Source organism: Fukomys damarensis, unplaced genomic scaffold, assembly GCF_012274545.1.
Source record: "Fukomys damarensis isolate Sample0158 unplaced genomic scaffold, DMR_v1.0_HiC HiC_scaffold_7, whole genome shotgun sequence".
Lineage (NCBI taxonomy): Eukaryota > Metazoa > Chordata > Mammalia > Rodentia > Bathyergidae > Fukomys > Fukomys damarensis.
Window position 1 is genome coordinate 29,297,267 of NW_022900919.1, and position 12,767 is coordinate 29,310,033.

Below are 12,767 nucleotides of genomic sequence, written 5' to 3' on the forward strand. Positions count from 1 at the left end.
AAAAAAAAAAAAAAAAAAAAAAACAGCAACAAGAGAAAGGAACCCATAAATGAGGGAGGACAAAAGGCTAGAGAAGGAAAGAGACAGGAGACACCAGTGTGGCCTCTTGTGAGTGACGATGGTCCAGAAGGTACCGCACAGGGCCAACAACTCCAAAGAGCAGCATCCTTCCCTGCATCTGGTTGATGTCTCTCCCAGCTTTCTGAGCTGCTGACAGCCCTGGGTCCCACTTGTCAGCTTCCTTCCCACTCACCTGGACAGGTGACCAATGGACATTTTCTCTCCTCTCGCCACATTTCTTTCCCTTGTTCCAGTTGTGTGATGAGTTTTGGTTTAGAAAATGGAATTCCTGCTCACGTGAAAAGAAAACAAGGTAAATAGGCTCTGGGAGCTGGGCAGGGTGGTGCATACCTATAATCCTGCACTCTGGAGGCTGAAGCAGGAGGATTTCTACAAGTTTGAGGCCAGCCGGGACTACATAGTGAGTTCAAGGCCAGCCTGAACTACATAGTGAGATCCTTTCTCAAAGAAACAAAAAAACAAAAACAAAAAAGTAGTCTCTGCATCATAGCGCCACCTAAGTGAGGACATGCAGAGGGTAGAACATGGACTTCAGGCCAGTGGGGAGGTAAGCCCCTGACTCTAGTCCATGCTGGGGGGAAGGCACCTCTATCAGTTAAAGAAGTTAACCCCAGAAAAGAGCCCTAACCTACAAAAAACAGTTTAGAAATACCAGAAATAGAGGGTACCTCTCTCTCTTCCTCTCTCCCTTACTCGCTCTCATGTACCCTACCCCTTTTCAACTTTACAAATTTAGACCTTCCCCGGAAAACAGAACATCTTTGCTTTTCAGTCCAACCCAGGGCCCAAGTCAGAAATCAAGATGGCAGCCTGCATGGCCCAAACTACCCAGAAGCAACCATGTGTGCTTACCCAGAGACTCCAGGTGGCTGTAGGTCTCCAGCATCACCTCCCTGTACAGGCTCCTTTGAGCAGGACTCAGCAGGCTCCACTCCTCCTGGGAGAAATCCACAGCCACATCCCTGAACGCCATGTGTGTCTGGAACACAAAGCACAGCCCCACTCACCAGGGAGCCGTGCTGGCTCACGCTGCAGGTGAGGGACAGGGAGGCTTCTGGATCTGCACTTGAGTGTGACACTGGCACCATGCCCTCCAAGACCTTTATACCCGTCTCTACCCAGCCAGTGGCATCAAAGTCCTGGGTGGGCTGCTTGAGGTATTCACACAAAAAGTAAGAGCCCTAAGTTTTAGGAACTTTAAATCTAGGCAAAAGAGCAAACAACACAAAAAAAGTAAAAATGTAAAGCTTTGATGAATTTGACGAATGTAAAGTTGACGAATTTAGAAGATCAAATAGCCTACCTAACCCAGTGATGGCAAACCTTTTAGAGCTTTCAATGATAACAAACAGCTGGCTGTGGCACGAGTGCCATAGGCTCATCTCCACTGGTCTAACCTAACCAATAGAGCTGAAACATTTGGGTGACTGAATTCTTTTTTTTTTTTTTCAGCTTTAATTGAGTTTATTGGTACATTTTAGGGATACAGTACAGTTACAATCATTGTTGGGATCTTGTACCTCTACATGAAAGGTCTTGGTTCTCATTTTTTCCCCTTGTCCCTGCCCTCCCTTCACCCCCTCCTCCCCTCCCCATCTACAAACATTTTATTTCCATCTTTTCTTTATCTCACATTTTTTTCTTTTCCCTTATTACCCTTACCCTACCCATCTGACCTTCCCTACACCTTTAGCCCCTTTCTTCCCATCTGACAATGTCAGTAATCTTATTAGGATCTTATGTATTATTGCAGTTTATTCACACCAGAGAAACTATTAGGTATTTACACATGTGTGACTTATTTATTTCACTTAGGAGTATATCTTCAATATGTATCCATTTTCCTATGAATGAATCTATTTTCTCATTCTTTATGGCTGAGTAATATTCCATTTTATAGAAAAACCATATCTTCTGTATCCAGTTTCCAACTGATGGGCATCCAAAATGAACAGACATTTCTCAGACAAAGAAGTAAAAGCAGCAAGTAAATATATGAAAAAATGTTCCACATCACTGGTCATTCAAGAGATGCAGATGAAAACAACACTGAGATTCCACCTCACCCCACAAAGAATGGCTGCTATCAACAAATCACACAATAATAAATGTTGGCTGGGTTGTGGGGAGAAAGGAACCCTTCTCCATTGTTGGTGGGAGTGCAGACTGGTGCAACCACTATGGAAGTCAATATGGAGATACCTCAAAGAGCTCAGACTGGAGGTTCCATTTGACACAGCCATCCCTCTGCTGGGTAACTTTCCAAAAGAACTAAAAGGATCATATCACAGAGAAGTATGCGCACCCATGTTTATAGCAGCACAGTTTGTAATAGCTAAAACTTGGGTGACTGAATTCTTACTATTCCGCACACAGAATCAACTTCAACTGATCCTTCTCACAAATCCCATAGCCGCAGCCTTCTCAGACCCGACGGGGACAGATAGGGTCCAGGGAGGCACTCAAACCAAGATCTTGAGGTCACCTCTGCCACCAACTAGTGCCTTAGTTTTGTCACCCACGAGACACACAGGCCATTAAACTTCCTGTCATATGTAGGTTGCTCATGAGGGAACTTGGCCATTTAACCTAGAAACTCGTCTCTGTACCAGTCCTTGTCCTCCTCCCCAGTGTTTCAGAATGGAGGACACTGTGGGATGGCTCTGCCTAACTGTGGGCATGGGAGCACGGTCTGAGACAACGAGAGGGAGCGGAGGGAAGAGGGAGAGACCATGGATGAGGCCCTGGGGTACAGGGACGAAGGTCCTGTGAGCAAAGGAAGCATGGAGGACCCCGGGAGGGATGAAGCCCAGCTACTGGTACAACATGGGACGGAAGGAGCAGCCCCTACAAGGTTTTTCATTTTTACCGTGACTAAAATACCAGTACACAGAACACAAATTTCCTGTCTTTACCATTTTGAAGCACACAGTTCAGTGACATCAAGTGCATTCACGATGTTGTATACCCATGACCACTGTTCATCTCCAAGACATTTTCTACGTTTCAGTACTGAAGGCTGGAATCTCAAACAGTAACTTCCCATCCCCGCTCCTCCCCCAGCACCCCCGTCACAACCATTTTACTTCCTGTCTCTCTATATATATTTGGCTCTTCTATGTGACTATAATAGTTGGAATCACAGAATGCATGGTCTTTTATTTGGCTTATTTCACTTGTAATCATCTCTCCAAAATTCATCCACGCAGAAGCATGCAATATTTCACTGCATATACATATACATATATATATATATATATATATATGTTTATCCTTATATGTAGTTCATCTATTCGTATATATATTGTTTATTCTTTATCAATGGGCATGTCTTCTGGCTACTGTGAATAATTCTGCCACATATATTGGTGTATAAATTTTAGTTTTTACTTTCAATTGCTATGAGTATACTGTATATCCAGGGATGGAATTATTGCAAGTCCACATTCAGTTTTCTCAAGAGCCACTATGTTTTCCGTGCCATTTCCACTAGCAAGGTATAAGGGCTCTACTTTCTTTACATCCTCACCAGCACTGACTGCTTTCTATTTCTCTATCACAGCCATGTTGATGGCTTAGAAAGTGGTCTCAATCTGGCCTTCATTTGCATCTCTCTGATGCTTTAATGATGGTGAGGATCTTTCGGTGTGCTTATTGGCTGCTACTGGCTAGATACTGACTTTGGTCTCCAGCCGACACATTGGGAGGTGGTGGAACATATAAGAGTTAGGCCTAATGCAAGGTCTTTAGATCACTGGGGGTATACTCCAAAGGGGACTCTGGGAATCCAGCCTGTTTCTCTTTCTTTTTGACCCTAACTCACAATGTAAACAGTTTTGCTCTGCTATGTGGAGCTGCCTTATCACACACCCAAATCAATAGGGCCAGCTGGGTGTGGTGGCACATGCCTGTAATCCCAGTACGTGGGAGGCTGAGGGAGGAGGATAGCTGTGAGTTCGAGACCAGCCTGGGCTACATAGTGAGTTCCAGGTCAGTCTCAACTACACAGTGAGACCCTGTCTCAAAAAACCAAAAATAAAACAAAACAAAAATCAATAGGGCCAACCAAGAAACTCCAAAACTGGGAATGAACCTTTATTCTTTGTAAGTTGATTATCATTACAGGGTGCAAAATGGACTGACCCATTGGCTATTTGTGTGCCTTCTTTTTGAAAATGGCTATTCAAATCTTTTGTCCAGTTTTGAATTTAGGGTGTTTACTGTTGAATTATAGGTCTTTTATATACTCTGGATATTAATCCTTTATCAGATATGACCTGCAAATATATTTTCTTCCTTTAATAAACAAAAGTCTTACATTTTGATGAAGTCCAACTTCATTATTTTTTTTCTTTTGTTGCCTGTTTTTGGTGTTATTTTCAAGAAATCAACATATCCAAACAAGTTAGTTTTTACATATGGTCTAGGTACGTGTTCACCTTCATTCTTTCGCATGTAAATATACAGCTTTCTCAATGTTTATTGAATATACTGTCTTTTCCATTCTTGGCACTTCTGTTGGTTATTTGTCCAGATGTGTAAGGGTTTATATCTGTGCTTTTGGCCTAGTAAGTCTCTCTTTATGACAGTACCAAAGTATGGATTATACTTGCTTTGTAATAAAGTTTGAAATCAGGAACTGTGAGTCCTTCAACTGTTTTTTGGTTTTCATGATTTAAGTATTCAATGTTCCTTGAGATTCCATGCCAACTTTAGGATGAATTTTTTTGTTTTTGCTAAACAACAGTCATTGAATTTTGATATGGATTACAATGAATTTGTATATGGGCTTGGCAGCATTGCCGGTTTTCCAATCCATAAACATGTGGTGTCTTCTATTTTTTTATGACTTCTTTAGTTTCTTTCAGCGGTGTTTTGTAGTTTATGGACAAGCCTTTCATCTCCTTGATTAATTCCTAAGTATTTCCTTCTTTTGATCCTAAAATGAAACTATTATTTTTTCTCATTTCTTTTTAGGATTATTTGCTAGTGTACAGATATACAACTGATGTTCTACTGTATATTCTAGTGGATGAGTGTATGCATGTGATTTTTATGGTCAACATATAAGGTCATATCTGCAAACAGACAATTTTACTTTTTCCTTTTCAATTCCAATGTCTCCTCCCCCCCTTTCTTACCTTCTTTATCTGATTAGAACTTCCAATACTCTTGTTGATTATAAATGGCAAAATTGGGCATCATTATCCTGTTCTTGATTTTAGAATTTTTAATCTTTAACCTTGGAGTATGTTAGAGGTGAGATTTTCATATATGGTCTTTACTCTATTGAGATAGTTTCCTCCTATTCCTCGTTTGTTGAGTGTTTTTCATAAAAAGATGAAATTCTTCAAGTGCTTTTCTACATCCAGTGAGATGATCATGTGCTTTTTCCCCATCATCTGTTAATGTAGTGCATTACATTTTATATTTTTATGGTGAATTATTATCCTTACATTCCAGAAATAAATCCTATTTGGTCGTGGTGTACAATTTTTTTCATGTGCTGCTGAATTTGGTTAGTATTTTGTTGAGGGTTTTTCATCAATTTTTCGTAAGTTTGTAGTTTCTTGGAGTATCTCTGTCTGGTTTTGATATCAGAATAATGTTAGCCTCAAAGAATGAGGTAAGCAGTGCTCCCTCTTCAATACTTTTAGAAAAGTTTAAGGGTTAGTGTTAGTTCTTCTTTAAATATTTGCTAGAATTCAGAGTAAAGCCACCAGGTCCAGAGCTTTTCTTTGTAAAGAGAGTCAATTCTTCATGATTTAGTCTTGATGAGTTTTCAGTCTAGGAAGTTATCCATGTCTTCCCAGTCACCCATTTTGCTGGTGCATAAATCAGAGTACTTTTGCAATCATTTTTATTTCTGCAAAATCAGTAATAATGTCACTTTAATTTCTGATTTTAATAATTTGAGTTTTCTTGTCAATCTAGCTGAAGGTTTACGAATTTTGAGAAAACTTAGAAGCAATTTTAGGTTTCATTAATTTCTCTATTAATTTTTCAAATATTTTTATTTAACTCTGTTCAAATGTTTGTTATTTCCATCTTTCTGCTAGCTTTGGGTTTAACTTATTCTTCCTTTTTTATTTCACTACACTATAAAATTAGGTTGCTGCCTGGATAGTTTTACTTTTTTTGAGAGTTCTCTTTTTTTTGGTACCGGGGATCGAACTCAGATCCTTGAGCTTGCAAGGTGGGCAGTGGAACCACTGAGACAAATCCCTGGCCGCTGAGATTCTTCTTTTTTAATGTAAGCATTTTGTCTAAACATTTCAACCACATGCCATAAGCTTTAGTATGTTGTTTTTGTTTTCCTTGGTCCCTAAGTGTTTTCTAATGTCCTTTGTGGTTTCTTTTACCTACTGGTTAAGAGTACATTGCTTCATTTCCATATATTTGTGAAATTTTCAGTTTTCCTCTGATTATTGGTTTCTTTTTCTTTTTTCTTTTTGGTACTAGGGATCGAACTTGAGTCCTTGAGCTTGCGAGGCAGGTGGTGGAACCACTGAGCTAAATCCCCAGCCCTGATCATTGGTTTCTAACTTCATTTATTAGAGTTAAGGATACTTTCTATACTATCTATCTTGATCTGTTGTCATGAATTTCTTGCATGATTTTCTCCTTTTGACTTTAGTTGACTATTTTATAACTTTTAAATTTCCTTGTCTATATTCTATGGCTATTTTCTTTATGGTTACCATGAGACCTATGTTTAACATCGTAACACTCGCTAAAACTTAATTTGTAGCCTAGAATACAGTTTACCCTGGTAAATGTCCAATGTGTACCTGGACATGCATCCCAGTTTTGTTGGGTAGAACATTCTATGTCTATTAGATCTGGGTGGATTATTGTACTGTCCAAGTTCTTAATTCTTTAACTTCTGTCTTAGTCTATCCATTATTGAGTAGAATACTGAAATCTGCAACTATTATTGTACCACTGTCTATACCTTCAATTCTGTCAATTTTGCTTCAAACATTTGGCATAGTAGGAAAATAAATTAATAGAAAGCCTTTTTATTTATTATTATTATTATTTTTTGGTACCGGGGATTGAACTCAGGTCCTTGCTCTTGCAAGGCAGGCCACCGAACCGCTGAGCTAAGTCCCCAGCCCTAGAAAGCCTTTTAAACCTCATGTGTTTCTTCAGGATGTATCTTCCCAGGGATTGAACTTGGGTCCTTGCGCTTGCAAGGCAGGCCACCGAACCACTGAGCTAAATCCCCAGCCAATGTGTTTCTTTTTTATGTCTTCTTGCTGTATTAAGTCTTTCATTGGTACGCAATTTCTCTTAACTATTTTTTTTTCTGGTATTACATAGCCATGCCACTCTCTTTGGTTATTTTTGTATTAAATATTTTATTTTATCTGAACTTGGGTCCTTGCGCTTGCAAGGCAGGCCACCGAACCACTGAGCTAAATCCCCAGCCAATGTGTTTCTTTTTTATGTCTTCTTGCTGTATTAAGTCTTTCATTGGTACGCAATTTCTCTTAACTATTTTTTTTTCTGGTATTACATAGCCATGCCACTCTCTTTGGTTATTTTTGTATTAAATATTTTATTTTATCCTTTCATTTTAAAACTTTATATCTTTGGGACAGGAATTTGGCTCAGTGGTGCCACTGCCTGCCTTGCAAGCACAAGGACCTGAGTTCAATACCTAGTACCTAATAATAATAACAATAATAAATAATAAAACTTTATGTCTAGTGTTAATCTTTTGTAGACAGTATATTGTTGGATCGTGTTTCTGTTTTTTTTTAAATCTACTATACCAAAATCTGTCTTTGAATTGAAGTTTAATGCATTTACATATAAATCACTGGTAAAAATTTATTCCTGCCATTTTGCTTGTTTTCTCCATATTTGGTAGCTTTTGTTTTGTTTTGTTTTTGGTACTGGGGATTGAACTCTGGTCCTTGCGCTTGCAAGGCAGGCCACTGAACCACTGAGCTAAATCCCGGGCCCCATATTTTATTTTTTTTTAGTACAACTTTTAAATTCTTATTTCCTTTTCTACTCTTTTATGGCTATCTTTGTGGTTATCACAAGTACTACTTTTTTTACATGTTTGAAAACTTTATTTTTTTATAGCAAAACCTTTATTGGTACATTTTAGGTACACATAATGATGATACTCATCGTAGAGAACTTACACTTGTACATGACATATCCTGCCTTTTTTTCCCATTTTCCCCTTCCCTGAAGACCCTCCCCTCCCTATGTACAAAAGCTTCATTTCCATTTTATCCTTCTATTTTCTTTTTTTCCTTGTCCCTTCCTTTCTCTTTCTCCTCCCTTGTTCCCCTTCTCATTTGAATATTTTCTTCCCATTTCCCAATATCTATTATACATTTTAGTCTTTATTTCCACTTTTGCTTACTAACCTCAGATAAACAACATGGTATTTAAACAGGAGTGCATGATTTATTTCACTTAAGAGTATGTTCTAGGGGGCCAGGGATTTAGCTCAGTGGTTCTGCTGCCTGCCTCAAAAGCACAAGGTCCTGGGTTTGAGTCCCAGTACCAAAAAAAAAAAAGAGTATGGTCTCATCCATTCAGCTATAAATGTCTGAAGCTCATCCTTCTTTATGGCAGAGTAGTTCTCTGTTGTGTTAAAAACAAAAACAAAAACAAAAAAAAAACACATCTTCTTTATCCATTCATTGATAGGCATTTGAGCTGTTTCCAAGATTTAGACATTACAAACTGTGCTGCTATATTGCTGTGCATATCTTGTTGTGGTAGGATACTTTTAATTCTTTCAGAAAGATACCAAGAAGGGGAATATCTGGGTCAAACGGAAACTCTAGCTTTAGCTTTTTGAGGAATCTCCACACGGAGTTCCACAGTGGTTGCATCAGTCTACACTTCTACACAGGGAAGAAGGATTCTTTTTCCCCACAGCTCCTCTAGCATTTGTTATTGGTTGTTTTTTGATGACAGTCATTCTTTCTGGAGATGGAGCATTGTTTTAATTTGCATTTCACAAATGACCAGTGATGTTGAGCATTTTTTCATATATTTATTTGCTGTTTCTACTTTTTCATCTGAGAAGTGTCTATTTATTTCAGATGCCCATTTTTGGATTGGGTCTTTAAATTTGGGGGGTCTGATTTTTTAGAGTTCTTTATATAGTCTAGATAACAGACAAGGACTACATTTAGCATCCTAAAGTTCAAAGCCTATTGAACTTATTATCAGCTGAACTTCAACAGCATTCAAAAACTCTGTTCCTCTATAGCTCTTTCCTCATCTTTGTTCACTTCCTGGCATCACAAGTCTCACCTTTGTGCACTGTGTGGTCAAAACCAAAAACTGATTACTGTTTTGTTTTGTTTTTAATACAACATTCCCTTGAGGCATGCAGAAAAAAAGTTACTTATTACCACCTATATATTTACCTTTAGCAGAGAAGGGTTTTTTGTTGTTGTTTTGTTTTTTGTACCAGGGATCGAACTTGGGTCCTTGCACTTGCAAGGCAGGTGGTGGCACCAATGAGCTAAATCCCTGGTCCCAGAGAAGTTTTTTTTCTATGGCTTCAAGTAACTGGCATCCTTTCATTTCAACCTTAAAGATTCTTGTTAGAATTTCAACAGGGTTAGGTCTATGGGAGTAAGTTCCACCAGCTTTTTTTTCCCCCCAGTTTTTTAAGACAGGGTCTCACTGTGTAGTTGAGACTGACCTGGAACTCACTATGTAGCCCAGGTTGGTCTCGAACTCACAGCAATCCTCCTGCCTCAGCCTCCCGAGTACTGGGATTACAGGCGTGCACCACCACACCTGGCTCCATCAGCTTTTGATTATCTGAGAATGTCTTCATTTCTCCCTCGGTTTTGCCAGATATAACATTGTTTTGGCAGCTTTGTTTTCTTATTTTAGCACTTTGATTCTATCAACCCAGTGCTTTCTGGTCTTGGATTTCTAATGAGAAATCTGTTTATAATCCCACTGAGGAGCCCTTGTACATAGGCCTGTGTTTTTCTTACAGTCTTCAAAATTCTCTTGAATGTCTCTGGCTTTTGATATTTTGATTCTAAGTATCTCAGATAGGTTTCTCCTACTTATATTTCATTGATCTTAAGTGTTCATATTCATGTCTCTCATTAAATCTGGAGAGCTCTGGCCATTATTTCTTTAAATAATCCCTCCCTTTCTTCTCCTCTTCCTAGATTCCCACAGTTGGTCCAATTAGTGGTCTGGGGAAGAACCCTTACACTCTGTGACTTTTCCTTGAGCCTTTGTCTCAGTTCCTCAGACCTCTTTTCTTTTGGTACTGGGGATTGAACTCAGAACCTTGTACTTGCAAGGTAGGCAGCAGCACCACTGAGCTAAATCCCCGGCCCCCTCAGACCTCATTTTAACTGCTCTATCTTCAGGTTCATGGATTCCTTCTTCTGTATGCTCAGATACTCTTCTAACACTAAATTACAAGACAAGACATCTAAGGAAGAACAGACTGAAATGAAAGCATTATGGGAACTAAACAAAAGCCAGTAAATAAGAGAATAAAAAAGTGAATAAAGAAGTAAAAGGACCAGAGAAAAAAAAGTTGGAGTAGAAAGTGGATAGTCCCATAATTACTACTTCTAAAAACAAATACAATGAAACAGAACAAATATTTAAAAGTATAATCCAAGAAAACATTTCAAAAACAGATGCCAGAATCTGTATATGAAAGGCCTAGGAGATAAGATAGAAACGTTGACTCAGAACCCCAAGGCATTCACTACAAGGACCATCGTTAGAATTAAACACACCAGAATGCCATCAGATTGTTCAGAAGTGTGGCCCATCCACTGTCTATTACAGTGGGACTCTACAAGGGCACAGCCCTTGTAGTACTTCCTCAATGTTTTCTTTTCTTTTCATGGAACAGCACCAGGGACTGAACCCAGGGCCTTCACACTGAACTACATCCTCCCAAAGTGCTAAGATTACAGGTATGAGCCATCACGCCCAGCTCCTCAAAAAGTTACATTACAAGAGCCAGAAGGTAGAAACAACCCAAGTAAGTGTCCATGAACAGATGAATAGGTAAGCAAAAAGGTGGTACATAGATACACACAAGAGAATACTATCAGCCTGAAAAGGAGGAAACTCTGAAACACAGTATAAAGTGGATGAATTCAGAAGATCCAGGCTAAGTGCAATAAACCAGAAGCGTATTCAAAACAAGAAATAACAAATGGGAAATACTGAAATACCAAAAATTATTGTAAAGGTATGCAAATAAATTTGTGCACCTAGATGTAGTAAATAATTTCCAAGGAAATATAACCAAACTGACCATAGATGGTCACAAGGAAATTGTAGTAAACCTTTCACCTGATAATCCCAATGATCTAAATACGTCCTAAAGCATTGAAAAAAATCAAGAAAATCTCCCTTTTCTGTTTTTTTTTGGGGGGGGCATACTGGGGCTCAAACTCGGGTCTTTATGTTTGTGCAGCAGGCACTAGAACCACTGAGCTAAATCCCTGGCTCCCCTTTTCTTTTTATAAAGCAAGTAAAAGACCAGAGCCTAAACTTGATGACAGTCCAAAACAAGAAAATTACAGATTATCCTTTACAAATACTGAAGTAAAATTCTAAATAAAATACTAGGGAATATATTAACATAGTGAGTTCAAGGCCAGGCTGAACTACATAACAAGACCCTGTCTCTAAACACACACACACACGCACACACACACACACACACACACACACACACAAATTATTCTGGCCTTAACCACTGGGAGCTCAGGTTGGCCTTGTGTCTACTTTAACCAGTGACTGTGACACGTAACACTGTGTCACATATAGGCTTAAGTCTTAAGATGGCTAGACTGCCTTCACCCTTGGGAGCCCATGTAAGAAGTTCAACTACCAACTAGAGATAGCATGTAATGGAGAGTAAGGCCCAGTGTCCAGGTGACACCCAGCCTTCCAGCCAACCTCCTGAAGTGCCTGAGTGAGAGGAACCACCATGTATGATACAACCCAAATGAGTCCCCAAGTGACTACGACCTCATTGAGATCTACAACCCAGGTGGAATGGTGACCTGAACCACAATGGAAGCAGCAGGGGTTGGAAACTGATAAAGTCCAAATTTACTGATTGTAGACAGTGTCTAAAAAAAACAAAGAAATCAAAGATGTCTCCAAGGCTAGACAATCTAAAGGAAGAGGTTGCCAGGTCTTTGCTTCCCTTGAATTATTTATGCCTAATGGGTGGAGAAATCTGGGGTGCCCATGAGATGTCTAAGTAGAAATGTGGGGCTGGGTGTGGTGGCGCACGCCTGTAATCCCAGCACTTCGGAGGCTGTGGGATAGACAGTAGGAGACTTGGATGTGGGGTTGAAGGCAGAGAGCTGGCATCAAAAGCCTTGAGGGTTGACATTGTCACTTGTACAAAAGTCCATATCCGTATCATGACTACAGCCAGAGAGCACGAGAGGTCTAAAAATTTCAGAAGACCACAAAAGGGATGAGAAGAATAGCCAGCAAAAAGGACAGAAGAGCAGCAGCTTGTGAGGTAGGAAGACAACCAGAAAAACCCAGAAGCCAAGAGCAACTATGTGAAGGATATTTTAAAGAGAAAGTAAGCAGCTCTATAAAAGCACGGTTGAGAACTGTGGTATTTAGTCACGGGGAGAATGAAGGTGATCTTCACAAGGATTTTTTTTTTTTTTTTT

The 12,767-nt window shown here is 39.4% G+C and overlaps 1 protein-coding gene across 1 annotated transcript in view; it reads right to left on the reverse strand.

Annotated features, from left to right (window-relative positions):
* Positions 1 to 12,767, reverse strand: part of Znf133 (zinc finger protein 133) — a 20,967-nt gene that overhangs the window by 5,297 nt on the left and 2,903 nt on the right. The window contains exons 3-4 of the mRNA XM_010634151.2: positions 934 to 1,060; positions 254 to 349 (exon numbers count right to left, since the gene is read on the reverse strand). Coding sequence (XP_010632453.1) covers positions 254 to 349; positions 934 to 1,054 — 217 coding nt within the window. The 5' untranslated portion in view covers positions 1,055 to 1,060. The remainder of the gene's footprint in view (positions 1 to 253; positions 350 to 933; positions 1,061 to 12,767) is intronic.